Source organism: Aphelocoma coerulescens, chromosome 5 (assembly GCF_041296385.1).
Source record: "Aphelocoma coerulescens isolate FSJ_1873_10779 chromosome 5, UR_Acoe_1.0, whole genome shotgun sequence".
In the NCBI taxonomy this organism is placed as follows: domain Eukaryota; kingdom Metazoa; phylum Chordata; class Aves; order Passeriformes; family Corvidae; genus Aphelocoma; species Aphelocoma coerulescens.
Window position 1 is genome coordinate 51,555,736 of NC_091019.1, and position 16,109 is coordinate 51,571,844.

The 16,109-nt window shown below is 41.9% G+C and overlaps 1 protein-coding gene across 5 annotated transcripts in view; it reads right to left on the minus strand.

Annotated features, from left to right (window-relative positions):
* TC2N (tandem C2 domains, nuclear) overlaps positions 1-15,869 on the minus strand; it is a 32,648-nt gene extending 16,779 nt beyond the window's left edge. The window contains exons 1-3 of one of the 5 annotated variants that reach the window (XM_069018107.1): positions 15,523-15,869; positions 1,899-2,016; positions 974-1,204 (exon numbers count right to left, since the gene is read on the minus strand). In XM_069018107.1, the coding sequence (XP_068874208.1) occupies positions 974-1,204; positions 1,899-1,956 (289 nt within the window). In that variant the 5' untranslated portion in view covers positions 1,957-2,016; positions 15,523-15,869. Of the gene's footprint in view, positions 1-973; positions 1,208-1,898; positions 2,017-15,251; positions 15,392-15,439; positions 15,484-15,522 lie in introns of those variants that run through there. The other 4 variants (XM_069018103.1, XM_069018106.1, XM_069018105.1 and 1 more) reach the window with 4 other exon arrangements.
* Positions 15,870-16,109: the final 240 nt, after the last annotated feature.

The following is a 16,109-nucleotide window of genomic DNA, read 5'->3' on the forward strand; positions in this document are numbered from 1 at the left end:
AAGCAATTCTAGAGGAAACAACTGTTAAGGTATGTCCCTGTGCCAAAATTTTCCCTTACCAAATTGTATGCATCTCCTGGCACGACTAAGAGCCTAACAATAGCATACGCTCTGTAACTCATGTTAGTGGGACAGGATCCTATTCTTTTAAAATGCTACTGTGTCTAAATTGCACATACCTCATTTTGGCAGTTTGAGTATGGCAGTAACAGAGGTTGAAGCACAAGACTGCTGTAAAGCAAAAAATTAATAGTATCATATGAAACCTCATATCAGGGGATCTGTGCCCCCTGGCCTCCAAAAAGCAGCAAAAAGAGCAGGAAATAGTAGGGACAAAAAATTCAGCCAAGTAGTAGCACAAGCCATCTATTGGCAAAATTTGAAAAGCAAGATGTGTTAGTATGTTAAAACATACCAGAATATTAACCATGAAAACCAGAACACCCTCCTCCTTTTACTTGAATGATCTGGAAGCTGGGGATAAGTTAGGTCTTTCCTTGTCTCCAATAAATTCTTTCTAAAGATTCCATTTCCTTTAAGTGTCTTCCATTATTTTTGAGTATGAGCACTGGTGTGCAATCCTCCCATTCAGTTTTATTCATGCAGCATCACAGAGATTCACAGTGGGATGACACAGTTCCCAAAACTTCTCTGTGTGTCCAGAGAGAAAAGAAACAAGCTTCCCAGGCTCCCCAGGGAAGTGGTCACAGCAGCAGCCTGACAGAGTTCAAAAAGTGTTTGGACAATGCTCTCAAGCACATGGTGACTCTTGGGGTGTCCTTTGCAGGGCCAGGAGTTGGACGTGATGATCCCTGTGTGTCCCTTCCAACTCAGCATAATCTATGATTCTTTGAAACAAGACCAGGTTTCTAGAAAAGTTCTGCAAACATATGTTTTCAGTAGAAATACTCGACAACTTTCAAGGAGTAGCAGAAGATAAACAACTATTTCAGCAATACTGTCTGCATTTTACCTTTAATCCCTCCAGTATGTGAGATACTAGGAAGGTTCTTCGGCTGTACATAAGCCAGTTTGAATGGAGGGACCACAAATGGTACCTCCTGACCATCCAGGGGCAGTTTAGAAAGCAAATAATCCTCTGAACAGCCAACTTGACGCTTCACTGACACAGAAGACAATGGAGGCTTCTCTACAATAGTTGGCTTGCTGGCAGCTACTGCTTCAGATTCCTGCACCATGGAAACTGCTAAAAATAAAGAGCAAGAAAAACAGACAGTACACATGTGCATTAATTTTTGAACAATACTATGAACAGATCTCTTTTTTTTAATAATATCTCTGCTTGATACATTACTTAACAGCTGCTAGCATTCAGTTTTACAGCATTCAGGACTAGCACCAGGAAAAGATACTCATCCTCCTGACACCTGTCCTGATCCAAACTCTTTGTTGCCCAAGCTTCTATATTTATAGCTACCTTCCTCTTAAGTGAATTTTCACAAGAGCTACACTTGTATCATAGAAGAGTTCTTTGAACAAATAAGACACCAAAGAAAATCCTGACAGAGTTTAAAATATCCACAGAAAAAAAAAAGAAAAGAAGAAAAAAAGAAAAAAAAAAAGAAAAAAACCCCTGCGTTCAATTTCTGAGAGTTTGAAAGATATAAGACCTTTACACAGCCTTGGGTAAAAAAGCTGGCTTTTTTGGACAGCATTCTAGACTGCAAAGAGCAGACTTCAGAGAAGTATTATTTCTCAGTTCCAATTCATAACACTAACAAGCATGCATTCAATCTCCAAGTGGAGGTATGGAAAGAATTTTGGATGTTGTAAGAGAAATCAAGTTTATCAGGGTTAACATGGTCACTTTATTAATGGGAAATCTAAGAAAACAGCAAAACTTTTCCTAAATCCTCATTATGTCAGAACTCACTTACTTTCCTTGTTCAGGCAGAAACACCATTTACAGCAGGTTTTTATACATTCTGTTGCCATTGTTGTCAGTGTTATAATTTAGAGGGGACCTCAATCAGTGATCCAGTGCAGCTATCATACCTGAAAAACACAATAAAACAAACCACAGTAGATGGGAGTAACTGAAATCAGAATGCAGTATTATCAGCTATTTAATAATGCAATTGCTTTTTGGACACAGTCTCAGGATCAGTTAGAAAGTTACTTCAGTCATAAAAGTATCAGAGCCATCAAATTTCTCTCACTGAGACTGATCATTTTTATATAAAAGCACAAGGAAAGAGATAATTTTAACATATGGCATTCAAATACTTTCAGTGATCCACTCAGACAGATCCCTGTCTTTTGGAAACCCTAAAATTCTCCTCATACTTGTGTGTGCCACTGGGCTTTAGAGTTTGCTCAGCTTTACAGCTGCTTTGACATGATATTGTCAAGTCATTTGCAAGATGTGTTTTTAATTGTTTCCCTTGATCATGTTTCTCCTATCCTCTTTCCTCCCCCTACTATTTTCACATACATCTATATGTGTTTACATTTTTCACTCGACATACTCCATACTTTTAACTTAAAAACAGGCTTTATGAATGATGCCAAAACTGCCTTCTTTGAGAAACAACTGCTTTCTCATAATTGTACACACATGAAACTCAAGACCTGGTTTATTATATTATTGTTTGCTGTGCACACAGAAATAGAGCATGCTGACTTTCAACAAAATAAGAGGCATGTAATCTACAAAAGAATGAGAACAAGTCTCTAACAGCTGGTTAACATTTTAAGAACTTTATGACAATGCTAACTGGCCTCATTTAAATGTCTTTATTCATATCCTTATGTTCTCTTTTCAGAGGGACACAGACAGCTGTGTTGCCTCCTGTCCAAAACTTTAGCTAAGTCTAGTCCTTTTACATCCGCTTAAAGTACATAAGGTAGAACATAACCAGGACACAGTTCCAACTCCATGAAGGTTAGAAGACACCAAACAGAACATGAACATAGGTTGAAGGGACGGGGAAGACAACAAGTAGGATAGGGGGCAAAGCACAGAGAAAATATGCAATTTTACCAAAAAATGACAAATGGACATGTTTGTTATTAGTTATTTCAAATGCAAGAAATTTCTGAAAGCATCTATGCTCCAACAAAGAGACCATTCCCACCTGCAGCTTGAACAGTGCTGTAATTTTCTTTGTATATTAAAAGACAGCTAGAGAAACATACAAATTCTATGGAAATAGCTATAATGTCCCCCAAATCTTTCTTTCATTAAAAGCTCCTCAAAATTCTGCAGATGTCAAGTGGAGATACTACACCAGGGACACTTCACCTAACTCAGACACCATTACTCTGTGCAGAATCCCTCTCAGTACTTGCCTTCATCTTAAAATTGCCCATGAGTGAAAGTACAACATGAGATCTGCATCAAAAATCTTCAGAGGCAATGCCACCAGCTCCAGAACCTGCTCTGCATTTTTACAGAAGCACAAAAGGAGGCATGGGAATTTCTCATTAAATTCTCCATGGTTCTAAGGATCAGATTTTCACTGCTGCTCCTCCCTTGGAGGCACACTCACGATAGCTAAGGCTGCTAATTTACTTTGGGTTTCCTTGCAGTGATTTTCCTTCCCAGCTGTTATCAGTACACAGCTGGAGTTAATATGCTTCACTCTTGTTCACCATGTTTAAACTGGACTGAAACAGCTGCTCTGTTTGCTCTAAGCTTTGCAACAATGGTATCTAAGCCTCAGTGGCAGTTTGCACAGGCAAAACAGACTTTTATCTCAAAATGTCCAGATTGAATTTATTCGCTACTGCTGGTGAAGAAACCAAAATGTTAGTACTGCCGTACTTTCTAGCTACATAAAGTGGAAAAATTTGTTTTTCTGCATCAGAGAAAATTCAGTTCATGGTAGTGAATTGTTTAGCTGGAACCATTAATGTGAGCAAATAAACAAATGGAAATCATCTGTCACAAGCAGCTGCCTTTCCTTCACAGGGGGTGAGTGCCTTACCTAGAAAGAAAGGGCTTCATATGGGTAATGAGGGAAACAGTAATAATGCAGTTCTACACCTTCTGTTCTTCTATCATTAAAAAAGACCACGTTTTTCACAGTAATGCCAAGTCAGCTGTGATACTCTTTAACCATTATCTTTCTTCCCCATTTATCAGTATGCAAATGTTCATACATTGTTCTTCTATCTGAAGACAAATATAATGCTATTCATCACTGCCTACTGTAAAAAAGAGTAAGGATTACAGATTGTTCTTCAGCAATAGGCAAGGCAATATCAATAGTGAGTGCCAAAGTATATAGACACATATCTTAGAGCCTCCATTTCAGTTTTAGCTTAATTATATGAGTTTGAGAAGAAAGTTCCATGAGTAAGAGACTAGAATACTGTTTACCTTTTCTTTAAGCTTAGCAATGTAATGGTTTCAGTGACAAAACTTGCCCTTGGGTCCCTAGACTTACACCACAGCCACATTATTAAAAAAATGACAGCATTTGCTGAGAGACAGGCCATGTGGACACAGTGCTCCCCTGTTCTGCTTAGAGCACTTTGCTTTGTTCATGGAATACCAACGTGGATGGCCTCAATTACTTTTAAAAGTTTAAATTCACTTAATTAAGCTACAGTGGTAAATATTGTTTGTTTGTTTGTTTTTTTTGAGCAATCCTGGCAGTAAATTAGATGGCTTGACTCCCAGTTAATATATTTTCTTGTATCTGTACTTTCCAAGCTGCCTACAGTTATTTATACAACTTTCACTGCATGCAAAAGTTTTCTCTTAACCACGTGGGAGAGAAAGAAATTTAGCAGGTTCTGTTGTATATTTTATTAACTGAAAAAGAAGAAAAACATTGTACAAAACTAAGCAAGTATTTCATGATCTTGACAGAAGCTGCCATTTCTATCAAAGGTTAAACTTATCCCACATGCCAGATCCTTTTGCTGGTGCTGGCTACCCAAAAATCCTCAGTATATAATTTAACAGTTGTTAAATGGTTGTACTAACATGAATTTATCTGGGACTATATTCATAAAATAAACCAGAACTATAGAGACATTCGTTAGGTGCACCACCAAATCACAAAGAAATACTGACTTCCCAGCAATGTCATCCATTTTAACAAGAAGTTAAGACTCCTTGACACTATCTCTACTTTTTGGGGTCAGTTTTTGTTAGGCAATATGCACATAACAAGAACATCCTCCATTTCTGAGATTCTAAACTGACAAAAGGATGGGGGGAAAGAGAATTATCCCTCATTTTCAGACAAAAAACAGAGATAGAGAAATCAGTTTGCAAAAGAGGGAACTGAACACAGATCTTGTCACTCTTGTGTCAAATTCTCTCTTTCTTGGTGTTTTTCACCAAATTCAGTAAGCCATTTCATTTCTCTCTTCCCAGTATAAAGCCAAAGTAAGATAAGCAAATGTAACTCAGCCAAAGGACTTCCACACTAAGGCAAAAAGAGAGCCAACCTTATTAGAACATCCTGGAAATGACAGTTTAAAACCTAACCACACACATACACTGAGCCTAGAGAATTATAATCACTATTATTTTAATGGGTTTAGATGGAAAACATAAATTCTCTTAATGATTTCCAGATTCCTCTGATAGAAATTTTGACTGAGCTAAAATCAGATAAACAGAGTATCAAAGACTTTAGTTCCAGATGCCTCCAGAACCATTTCAAGACAGAGATGTTTGGAGAAGAAAGTAAATATTTTCAACAACTCATTAAATAAAAAGAACATGATAGAAAACGGATGATCGCAATGTTAAATGTTAAAAGCTGAAAGTAGTCTGAAAAGAAATGTCAGGTCTTTACTGCCTTACGAGGAAAGGGTGTGTTTTGCAACAAGACTGCAGGCTGCCAATGCATTTTACTGCATTTAGTCACAGCACTGCTCCATAGGAGTTGAACAGGTAACACCTTTATAACCACACAATAGAAACAAAGGTGAAATAGCTGTTCTCAAACAGGGAAAGCCGGCTAAACCAGTGGCTTCAAACATTTTGAGATTTATTGCCAGTCATAAACATATATAACACATTCTCAGATCTGCATTTTAGAAACATACCACAGCAAAATTCTAGTAACAGTAAGTTCTCACACAGCAGGATGTGTAAAACAAAATATCCGGAAATAGGGAGCATCAGTTGTTATAAAGCATTTGGGCCAGATCTTCGAATGACATAAGCGTCTACAACTCCAGGAGCCCCAGCAGAGCCAGGACACTTCGCAACATCTGAGGATCTGCACTCTGGAGAAAGCGAGCTCAAGCTTGCTAGTTCACACCTCAGCCAAACACCCCATTTATGATACCTCTTATGCCACCTCTTATGCCACCCTATGACTTTCTGCCTTTTGGATCCAGAAGATGCAGTCAATCTCAGTCATATAAATCCTTCAGAGAGCAGAACAGCACCAGCTCAGGTCTCCAGATGTTTAACAGAAGCCCAGTGCAGCAAAAGCTGGTGCAGGTCAGATGGATTATCTTTTGATGGTGCAGATGCTGCCGAAGGCTTAACTTCCACAGCCAGCTGTTTTGTGGTTTTGCTTCTGGGGGAGAGCATTTGGGAGCTGTGCACCCCTCTCAGCACAGCTCTTCAGCTGAAGAGGGATGGCTGGTGACCACCGCATCTCAAAACTGGCCAACACTAGTAAAACAGCTAAATGGTTTTGAGACATTTGCTGCCAGGTACTTTGCTACTATAGCAGCAAGGAGAGCACACGTACCTACATAAACTCACCAAAGACATAAAACCCATGGTTAAAAAAAACCCAACTTTTTTGGGGGGGGACTGTAGGCAGGTCTGACTTGTACTGCCCACACAGGAAAGACAGGTACGTCAAGTGGATCTGAGCATGTGGAAAGAGAGGACACAGCTTTTGTTCCCATTCATTATAAACTTCAGCAGTAGCAGGTTGTCTGCAGGAATTAAAAAAAGGAAACAAAAAATGTCATGCCAACACACACCTACCAGGTGCGGGATAAGAAGCTCCTTTCTATATCTGTTTCTGGAAGAACCCCACAACAGTGATATCTGCAGTAACTTGTGGGTGGGGGTGTGTGTACATACACCCTCCTCTGCTTAGAGCCACAACTCTTGGAAGAGCATGAAAACTCTGGAAATTTGCATTTAGATATTATTGCCCTTCTTCTGCCTTCCAAGAAAGCCTCACATTATTTTAATTTTCTCTTTTTTTATTACTGGAAAGAAAAAGGGATTTCACCCCGAAAGCAGTGGATCACAAAGAAGATGCTGAAATAACACAACAGAAAAAGAGAAGTTATGAGAAGGCTTTTGAAGCATACAACCAGAAAGGCAGTCCTGTGAGAGATATCTTACAAACAGTTCAACAGAAACATAGTGAAGAAATGCAAAACTCTCCCAGTACAGCAAATGAAGAGTGCAATTACATATTTAAAGCTGAAGAGAAGACCATTCATTGTTAACCTAGTTTAGCTGAAGGGGATTTTATGACAGACCACTGCACAGCCTTCCTGGGACACAGAGGCTCCCAGCGTTGTTTAAGCAGTTATGCAGTTGAATCGGGTAACAGAAATAGATGGTAAAGTCACACTCCATGATGCAAACAAACCACCAACTGCCTGGGCACAGGAAGCACCTTCCCATGGCTGGTAAATGATGACACAGCAGCCCACCAGGGGAAGTTTTACGGGATCCTCTCACTGATCACAGAAACAGGAAACTGAATGGAATAGATCATAGGTCTGAACTGTCATAGTCCTGTGCTGCAACCTCCTCTCATTCACTTACAGTTTGCCAAAGCAGAATTTTTCTTTAGAAGTCCAGAAAACCCATTATGAGCCCTTGTCCCACTCCCCTCAGCTTCTGACACCACTGAATTTCAACCAGTTACGCTTGCACTACACTAAGCAACTTCAGCAGAAAGACATGTTTTTATTTCAGAAAATACTCCAATAGCTATTCCTTCACTACCAATACTTTATCTCCAGGAACTATCCACCTCAGACTCAACAATATCACAGGATAATCTAAGGTGAGAAAATATTTCATTAATTAACACTTGAAAGGGCAAGACTGCTCTTGCTCTCAGAGCATTGTATTGACATTCCAAATTGTTACCAGTCCACCCCTGGCTCTGCATTTTTCTGACTGTATTTTGAGCAAGTGAAGGAGGAAGGTAGGAGCCTGCAGACAGCATCTCCGCACTCCCTTTGGTGACTGCCATAGCATTCAGGTAAGATACTGTTTGCTGGGCTCTCCTACAGGTAACAGTTGCAGGTAAAGTTTAAACTCTTGTAATCAGCAGGAGTGCTTAATATGTCACTGCTGTCAGTCAGGATGTGACAACTATACAAAAATATTATTTAACTTCAGCAAGCTTCTTTTGAGGGAAAGGAAAGCACCTCAGAGACCAGTTCTTAGCTTGGGTGTTCTCATAGCAGTAACAGCAGAACTCACTGTGAGCCCAAGAGCTGCTCTGCATGTTCTCCTGCCAATGAGGTCTAGCTCTAACTGTACCAGGGCAGAAACTTCTCCTGGAGCAACCACATCTTCCCACATGCCGTTCTGAGAGAACATGCCATGTCCCACTCCAGCTTTCCCTCCTCCCTCCAGCTTCTCTGCCCAGACAAGTATGATCTAATGTATGTCTCTCCTCATGCAGGCCCTGAGCTGAACCCTAAAGATCACTTGTGCAATCTAGCTGTGGTCTCATTCAGCTCAGCAGCTGCTTCTTCCCAGGGCTCCAGCCTAGAGGAGGCCAAATGGCTTTCAGCACATCTGCACATGCAGCCCAGGCACAGAGCAACACAGTACATCACAAAGAAGAACTAATTGCTCCTGCCTACTTCCCCGAAGAAAAATAAAGCTGAGCAGGTGTGTGTGCCTGAGCTATTGTGCTACAGGAACAACTGCTTCTGCTTTTCAGGCACCCCTTGGAGAAGGGGAACAAACCCTGGCATGAGTACAGGATCCAAAGTTGTCCTTCTGACACGGACCCCAGGGACACCCTGACTCTGCTTCAGCATGACAGCCTTGCACCTGCAGCCCTTAAATACAGATTTAATCCCATCCTACCCCAGTATACAAAACATTAATAATATAATTTACAAGGGCCAAAAGAAAAATTTCCATAAATCTGATCCAGTTTTTCTTGTGTGAGATTTATATTTGAATTAAGAAAGAAACATTATAAATCTATCCCATGATAAAGCTTAAAACTTGGGATTTTAATATGCTGAATCCCCTGTGCTCTGGGCTGTAAAAGTTGGTATCATGTTTCTTCCTAATGCTGCATTAGGCAAGTAACCAGTTCATCCAATTACTGATCTGACAACACTGTTCCTGTGAACTGAAGATAAATTCACTGACTTGGACAAGAATGTACAATATTGTATGTATTGGGGCAGTAAACACAAAAGAATAAATCCATTATGTTGGACTGCAGACCTTTCTGGATTCAGATGGAAAACAGCAAAGCAAGAGTTGAAGTCAGGACACCAGAAAAGAAAGCTGAAGAGACTAAAATATCTGTTAAAAGAACTTGGCTTTTGATGAGAACATGGAAAGAATTCAACATAAGATAAGTCCTTTGCTCTAAGCAGATTAGGAACAAATCACATCACCAATTGTTACTTTATAATCTAACTTAAAACTTAAGACTTTCTTTATGTATTCTGTGTCAGGTTTTAATCAAATTTTTTTCTCTTTCTGCCGCTAATGCCAAGAAGCCACGAAAATAGAACTGTCAGCAGTCCTTCTATAGCTCTGATACCAAAGAAAACTGGAAACATCTGGATTCATTTTTCAACAGGACAGCCAAGAAGAAGGTATTTAGGCAAGAGCATCTGCCTGTGGAGTTCCCTAACATGGCTAAATGTGTCTAGTTTTGAAAAGATGGCCCTTGGAAACCAACTCAATGCAACACTGAAAAAGAGCATTAAAAGGCATTCAGGACTTCTCAGCCACTGCCATGACCACAGAGCCATACAGAAAACACATGGGTACACATATAATGTCCCGACAGCTAATGCAAATGGCTCTTCCTGTATATTGGGGTTGGGGAAGAGAAAAGAAGGAAACCCAAGCAGTTTTGCATGGAAAAATAGTTTCACAAGAGCAAAGATGGACTATTTCTTTACATATACATGCGCACACACATCTGTTACTTTGTTTTAGGTGAAGCGGTTTTTTAATAGTTATTTTGCACATAATTATTATCCTGTTTCATGATGAAAACAAAAAGCCTGTCAATTTTGGAGTTTCCAGTGGGTGAGGATTCCCTGTTCAGCAGCTCTGCTCCATACTGTCACTGTCAAACCAGTTACACAGTGGTGAGAGGAAGCAAACGTAAGCTACAAAAATGAAAGTTAAAAAACTATGTCTGAGAATAAGAAAGGAAAGGTGATTCAAGTACACTTCATATATGAAAACAGGTTAAATGAATGAATCAAGAACAGGAAATGGGAACTGATCTTAATTAATTCAAATCCAAAGCAGAGTGGGAGTATGGCTCTGCAGGGCATGTGTACAGAGCTCAGGAAGCTGCCTAAACACACATGGAAATAAAAGTCCAGAAGGATACTGCCTTTATAAAGTACAACTATTTATTACTTTTTGCATTAAATCCACCCAGACCAGAGACCCAGAACTGCTTTAACAGCCCCAGCAGTGCCTCTTGGAGAGCTGTACTGGCTGGAGTTGTTGGCAGCTGCCCAGGCAGATGAGTGGTAACCAGGCGCTGTGTAACAGAGGCATTTTTCAAGGAGTTTGCTCAGACACTGGGAGAAAACAGCAGAAATCAAAACTGTCTCAATTTAATGGCAGTATCCAAGATTCCAATCATTACTGGCCAAATGCTGCTACAACTCTGGGACATGGTGTTGGGGCTCTGCTCCCTTCTGAGAAGGCAGAGGTCCTGAGAGCAGAAGTTGGCAGCATGAAGCTACCATTCCCTGTTTTCCCTTAGGACAGAATTGTTTAACACAGTGAACAATAGCTACACCATAAATGTATGGAGTTTTTTAAAATCTTATTGAGTTTAAATCAACACTCTTCCGAAGAGATTTTGGGCCCATGATTTCACACATTGGTGAAACTAGATCTGGAAGTACGTGTACCACTGAACAGAATGAAAGCCAGAGTAATTTAGGCAGATATGTTTTATTAAGGCTTCATGGAAGAAATTTTTTTGCAACTCTGGTCACTGCTGAGAGGACAGAGAACCTGAACAGGAAAGTCACATAGTTCCCAATCTAGAGGCCAACAATTCCCTTTTGCAAAAGTAAATCATGGAGAAAAAAAACCAACAAACCCAACACAGAATTAAAAGTTTTAGAATTTCCCCCTATTGCAAAATGAAACTGGTCTTGAGAATGTTTTGTTGTCACTTAGGAGTGCTAAACAACAGAATTTCTTTCAGAAACAGGAGACACAACTTGCTTTTGTATCAGTTGACCACTAACCACAAAGGAACTGCTCAAGTGACTTTTAACCCTTGTCCTGACTAACCCTCCTCTCTGCATGGCAGGCACTTTACTTATTGGAAGACGTACATGCACAGCAGACTGACTGCAGGCCTGAACTTCATGAACAGAATTCTGCCACAGCCTCACCATTTCTCTGCCCTCTCCAGCCCCTGTCAAGCCCTGGTCAAGAGCTGGGCCATCTCTGGCCACATGAACCACCTAACCCAGCTTCAACAAGCAGGGTGGGCAAAGCCACATGCCCAGAGGCATGAGAACTCTGTGGGAGAGAGGGGTTGCATTCCTGTGGGAAGAAGGGGCCCTCCCACACCTCTGATGATGAGGCTGTCCCACAAAAGCCAGGCAGCCTTCGGCTCTCCATGCTTCAGCCAAAGCTGAGGCACTACACGTGTGCATCCCTGTACCCCCAGCACACTCTGCGGATGAGGCCGCAGGGGCTCCGGGGCCCAGCGTGGTGCCCAGGGGAGCTGGGCCGGGAGCCAGGCCCCCCCTGCCCAGGCTGCAGCTCCTCACACCAGTTCACCTCCAGCTTCCAGGCTCCAAAGCATAGGTGCTAAATTAATGGAGTGCCATGGAGGTTTCAGTCATTGGGCACGGTCCTTCTAGACTGCTTTTTTTGTATTTCAAAGCTGCTTTAATCGCCAAAGGAGCATCTCCAGAACTCACTCTTCAGGCCATTGCAGTGACCACAAGGCCTCCATTAGCCTTCAAGACCATCAATAGCCTTAATTTGCGACCTAATTATCTGTTTTCTCACATTTAAGTCTGGTTATTAGATCACTGGAAAACAAAGATTCAAAACAAAATCACCAGAGTACAATTTACAGGAAAGATAAGCATCAGATTGATGACATAATTTTCTTTTGGCAGTGAATTAGTGCAAACTTCAGCTACAATGACAGGCAAACAAATACTAAGCTTGAGACAAGTATCCTCACTAATTCTGCATGGTTTGATGTATTAAGATCATCAAAAAAAATGTAATGGAACACAGAGAAGCTCAAGAAAACCCAGGTTCTGAACCTCTTCCCACAAGGCTTCTCAGTTTAGATGTGAAGATCCATCCTGGCTGCAAAAGGCTATCAACCTAACTTCTCTCTGCATAAGCAATCTTTCTGATGGAGCCTGAGCAGCATTACTAACTAGAATGACAACATGGCTTAACTCAGAGACTGTTCTGCTTCAAGTCAGAGCTTGCTCTGCCTTTCACTTTAAAGAGACGAGATCTTAAGTTCTCTGCTGACAGAGATTGGATGTTGTCCTACTTAGATTAGAGAGAATATTTACCAGATTTAAGGTATCTTGGGAGATAACAAATCAGAGTAAACAAAGCCATTCTTTCATAAAATTAAACAAGAGTCCAGAGAGGGGAGCAATACGTCAGGATATGCATCACATAAAATTCACCAAATGAAGTAAGTAGCATCTTAATCAAGCAAAAAACTTCAGTGTTCCACCAAAGTGTACTTCTGGTATAAGCCACAGCAGGTAGGACAGACATGAAGACAGACGGCCTAAGCTAGCCAAAGCCTGACTTCCTAGTTGAGGCTGTCCTGATAAGGCAGGTCCTCTGGCTCTGCCCACCACACATGCTGCATCTGCCTGTCCCAAACTCGCTTTAAGGGCTGGCTGCTACTGGAGGGGCTGTTCAACTCTGCCTTGCCAATAGCCATTCCTGTAGGGCGCAGTAAACATGCAGCTGCACAGTGAGTTGGCCCAGCTCACTGATTAGATACAAAATTAAATGACCAAAATAAACAAACCTTTTTTTTTTCCTTAAAAAAAAAAAAAAAAAAAAAAAAAAAAAAAAAGTTTTCCAACTCTCCCTGTGGTAGACTGCACAAGGTGGGGTCAGAATGCAGTGGGGAAAATGGGGGACAGAGCAGGACTGCCCATTTCACAGCCAAGCCCCAATTCTGGGGAGTGCACTTAGAGTAACTTGCAACTGAAACTAACCCACCCACGAAGACGATCAACGGAGGCTGAGTGAAAAGCAAACCGGCAGATACTAAACAAGTGACAAAACAAACAAGTAAAACAACTAAGTCTGAGGTTTAGGACAAAGAAAAAGAGACCAGTGCCTAAACTTTTTTTCCAACATTGTAAATTAACAGCCTACACACATGACTGACTGAACAATCCTGCCCACATTTCATTCTTTCCACAGCATAAGAATAAAGAGGAATGAATCACCTGGGGATCCATCATCTCAATTAAATGCAGGGGAGGGCAGTGGAATTCATGTGACATTTGTGGAGTCCAGCATAACCTCTGGGTGCAGCATTTTTATGTAGGTGTCATTTTATAAGTATTGGCAAGAATCAAGGGACACTTTAGTAATAAATATATTCTCTTGAAATTAAATATTGCTTAACCACATGTATTCTGCAAATATGTATTTTAATATTTAGCATACAGTTGGAAAAAAGACTAGAAATTAAACTTCCCCACTCCTGGATTCATGCCCTAGCCACCGAGTTGTAAGATTACAGCTCACCTAATGAACATAATGAAAGCAAGGTGAAAGTTTCCTAAGTAAGAAGCCAGAGACCACCAGCCCAGACAGCACAAAGGTTTACGGGTCTAGCACTCTCTTGAGAAATGAAAGATGCAAATTCAGAACTTAATTCTTCACATCTGTCTAACAGCTATACACAAAACCTAGAAAGAACAGGAACAGGGGGGGAAAAAGCATGGCAATGTATTCCCCTGCATGGTTTTTAAGTAGTCCTGATCCCCTGATATGTAATCTAAAGACACTTGGGCTCTCCAAGAATAACTTATCAAGGTACACCTCGCTTCTGGATGCTGGGACAGCTTGGACACCCAACTAAGCAACACTGTAAAAACTAAAGGCACATAAGGCAGCAAAACTCAATGCATTCAGCAAGTATCACTGGGAAAAACCGGAGCCTGCTGAGATCAGAAACTGAGGGTTAGGACTGCAAGGGTCCAGCTCCAAGGTGTGGGTGCTCACAGGATCGTTTAGATGGGAAGGCACTTGACAGCTGTGGCCCAGTGGACATCCCGAGATCTTGTTCTTCTCATGCACAATTACAGCAGCACTGACTGGAAGTGTGCATTGTAGGAATGGTCATAATACCGACCTTTTCATTCGTATCTAGAGAAATGCATCACATGAGACACTGTGCATGTTTCCACATCTAAGGAGAGTTGCAAGACCAGCTTAATTAAAGATGGCATTTATTTCAGACTGCTGTTTAATAACCAGAGTCATGTGAAACAGCCAGGAATCCAGCTTCATGGTATGCATTCAACAACAGTGAACAGAACAGCTTGAAACGACTTACAGTTATACCTGCTGCTTTAGCAGTGCTCTTGGATACAGCAGGATACTTCAGTAAATATAATGTGTTTTCAGATACTAATTTCATCCCATACAGAGGGAGACTGTCTGGCTATATTCACAACTTCCTTTGGAGTTTTGGCTAAACCATATCTCTAATTACTTGAAGCGTTCCTAAAGAAGATGATCTAATTAGCTATTGCTGGCCTGTGACAACACTTAGCTGTTAATTCACACAGAACATTTAAATTTTACAAGGCCATTTTCACACAGCAAAAACTGTTCTAAGTACAGCTGAACCTCGGACCTAATTTATATGAAGATTTAATGCCCCAGTACTTCAAAACAGTTACTACTTTTCTACCTGCCTAGATTTCCCAAAGCCTGCCGCTCGATAGGAAGCAGAGACGCCCGGCCGCCTCCGCCGGGGCAGCTCCTGCTGCCCGCACCTGCCCTGCCCGCGGCCCCCGGTGCCGCCCTGGCCCCCCGCTGCCGCTGCCCGGCCCGGTACCTGCCTGGAGGGCGCCGCCGCCCCTCTGCCCGCCGGAGCTGCCCCGGGACGGGGCTGCCGCCCGCCGCTCTCCCCGCGCTGCTGCCGCTCCTTCCGTGCCGCCCGGCCCCCGCCTGCCCTCACAGCCGGGCACTGCCGCCCCGCCGCCCGCTCGGCCCGCCAGGTGCGCCCCCGCCGCGCTTACTCACCGAGCCCTATCGCGGAGGGGGAGTTTCCCCGGCCGCCTGGGACTCTCCCTCCTCACCAGAGCTACTCGCTGGGGCAGACTTACCTCTCAATGGCTGCCCGTAACTCTTCTTTGGCTATTGCTGGACCATGACACCTGCAAAGTCGGTGCCGGAGCTGCGCCTCGCTTTGCTAGAAGCACAACGAGGCTTCTGTTTTGGAGAGAAAAAGGAATTTTTTCATGGTTTACAATGTTCTCAGAAAACTGCATGTCCAGTTGGAATATGGGTCCGTGTTAAGTTAAGCTTTACAGGGACACGTGAGAAAGCCCCTGCCACGAGAGTGCCCAGTTTGTAGGGTAATTTAGGGATAACACACAGATGATTGGTTCAGAACTTTCAGCAGGAAGTTCTGGTTTGGAAATTTCCTTGCAGGAAGGAAAAGTTCTGTGAGTCTCAAGGTGGTCTCTCCTTGAGTCTAGTTTTTGATAACTGGAAGTGCTAAAATATCCCAAGAGGCAAATATGAGTCAAAGTGGGGGCTGGATTAGTAGGAAAAAGGGTGTGTTTCCCCAAATAAATGTTCTTTACAGTCTGAGAGCATTAAAATTTCTAATCATTGAAGTTTTGCACTGCAGTTGCCCTAATAGCTCTTGATTTGCAGTCTTTGGTGGATTCCCCATCCACTGAGGCTG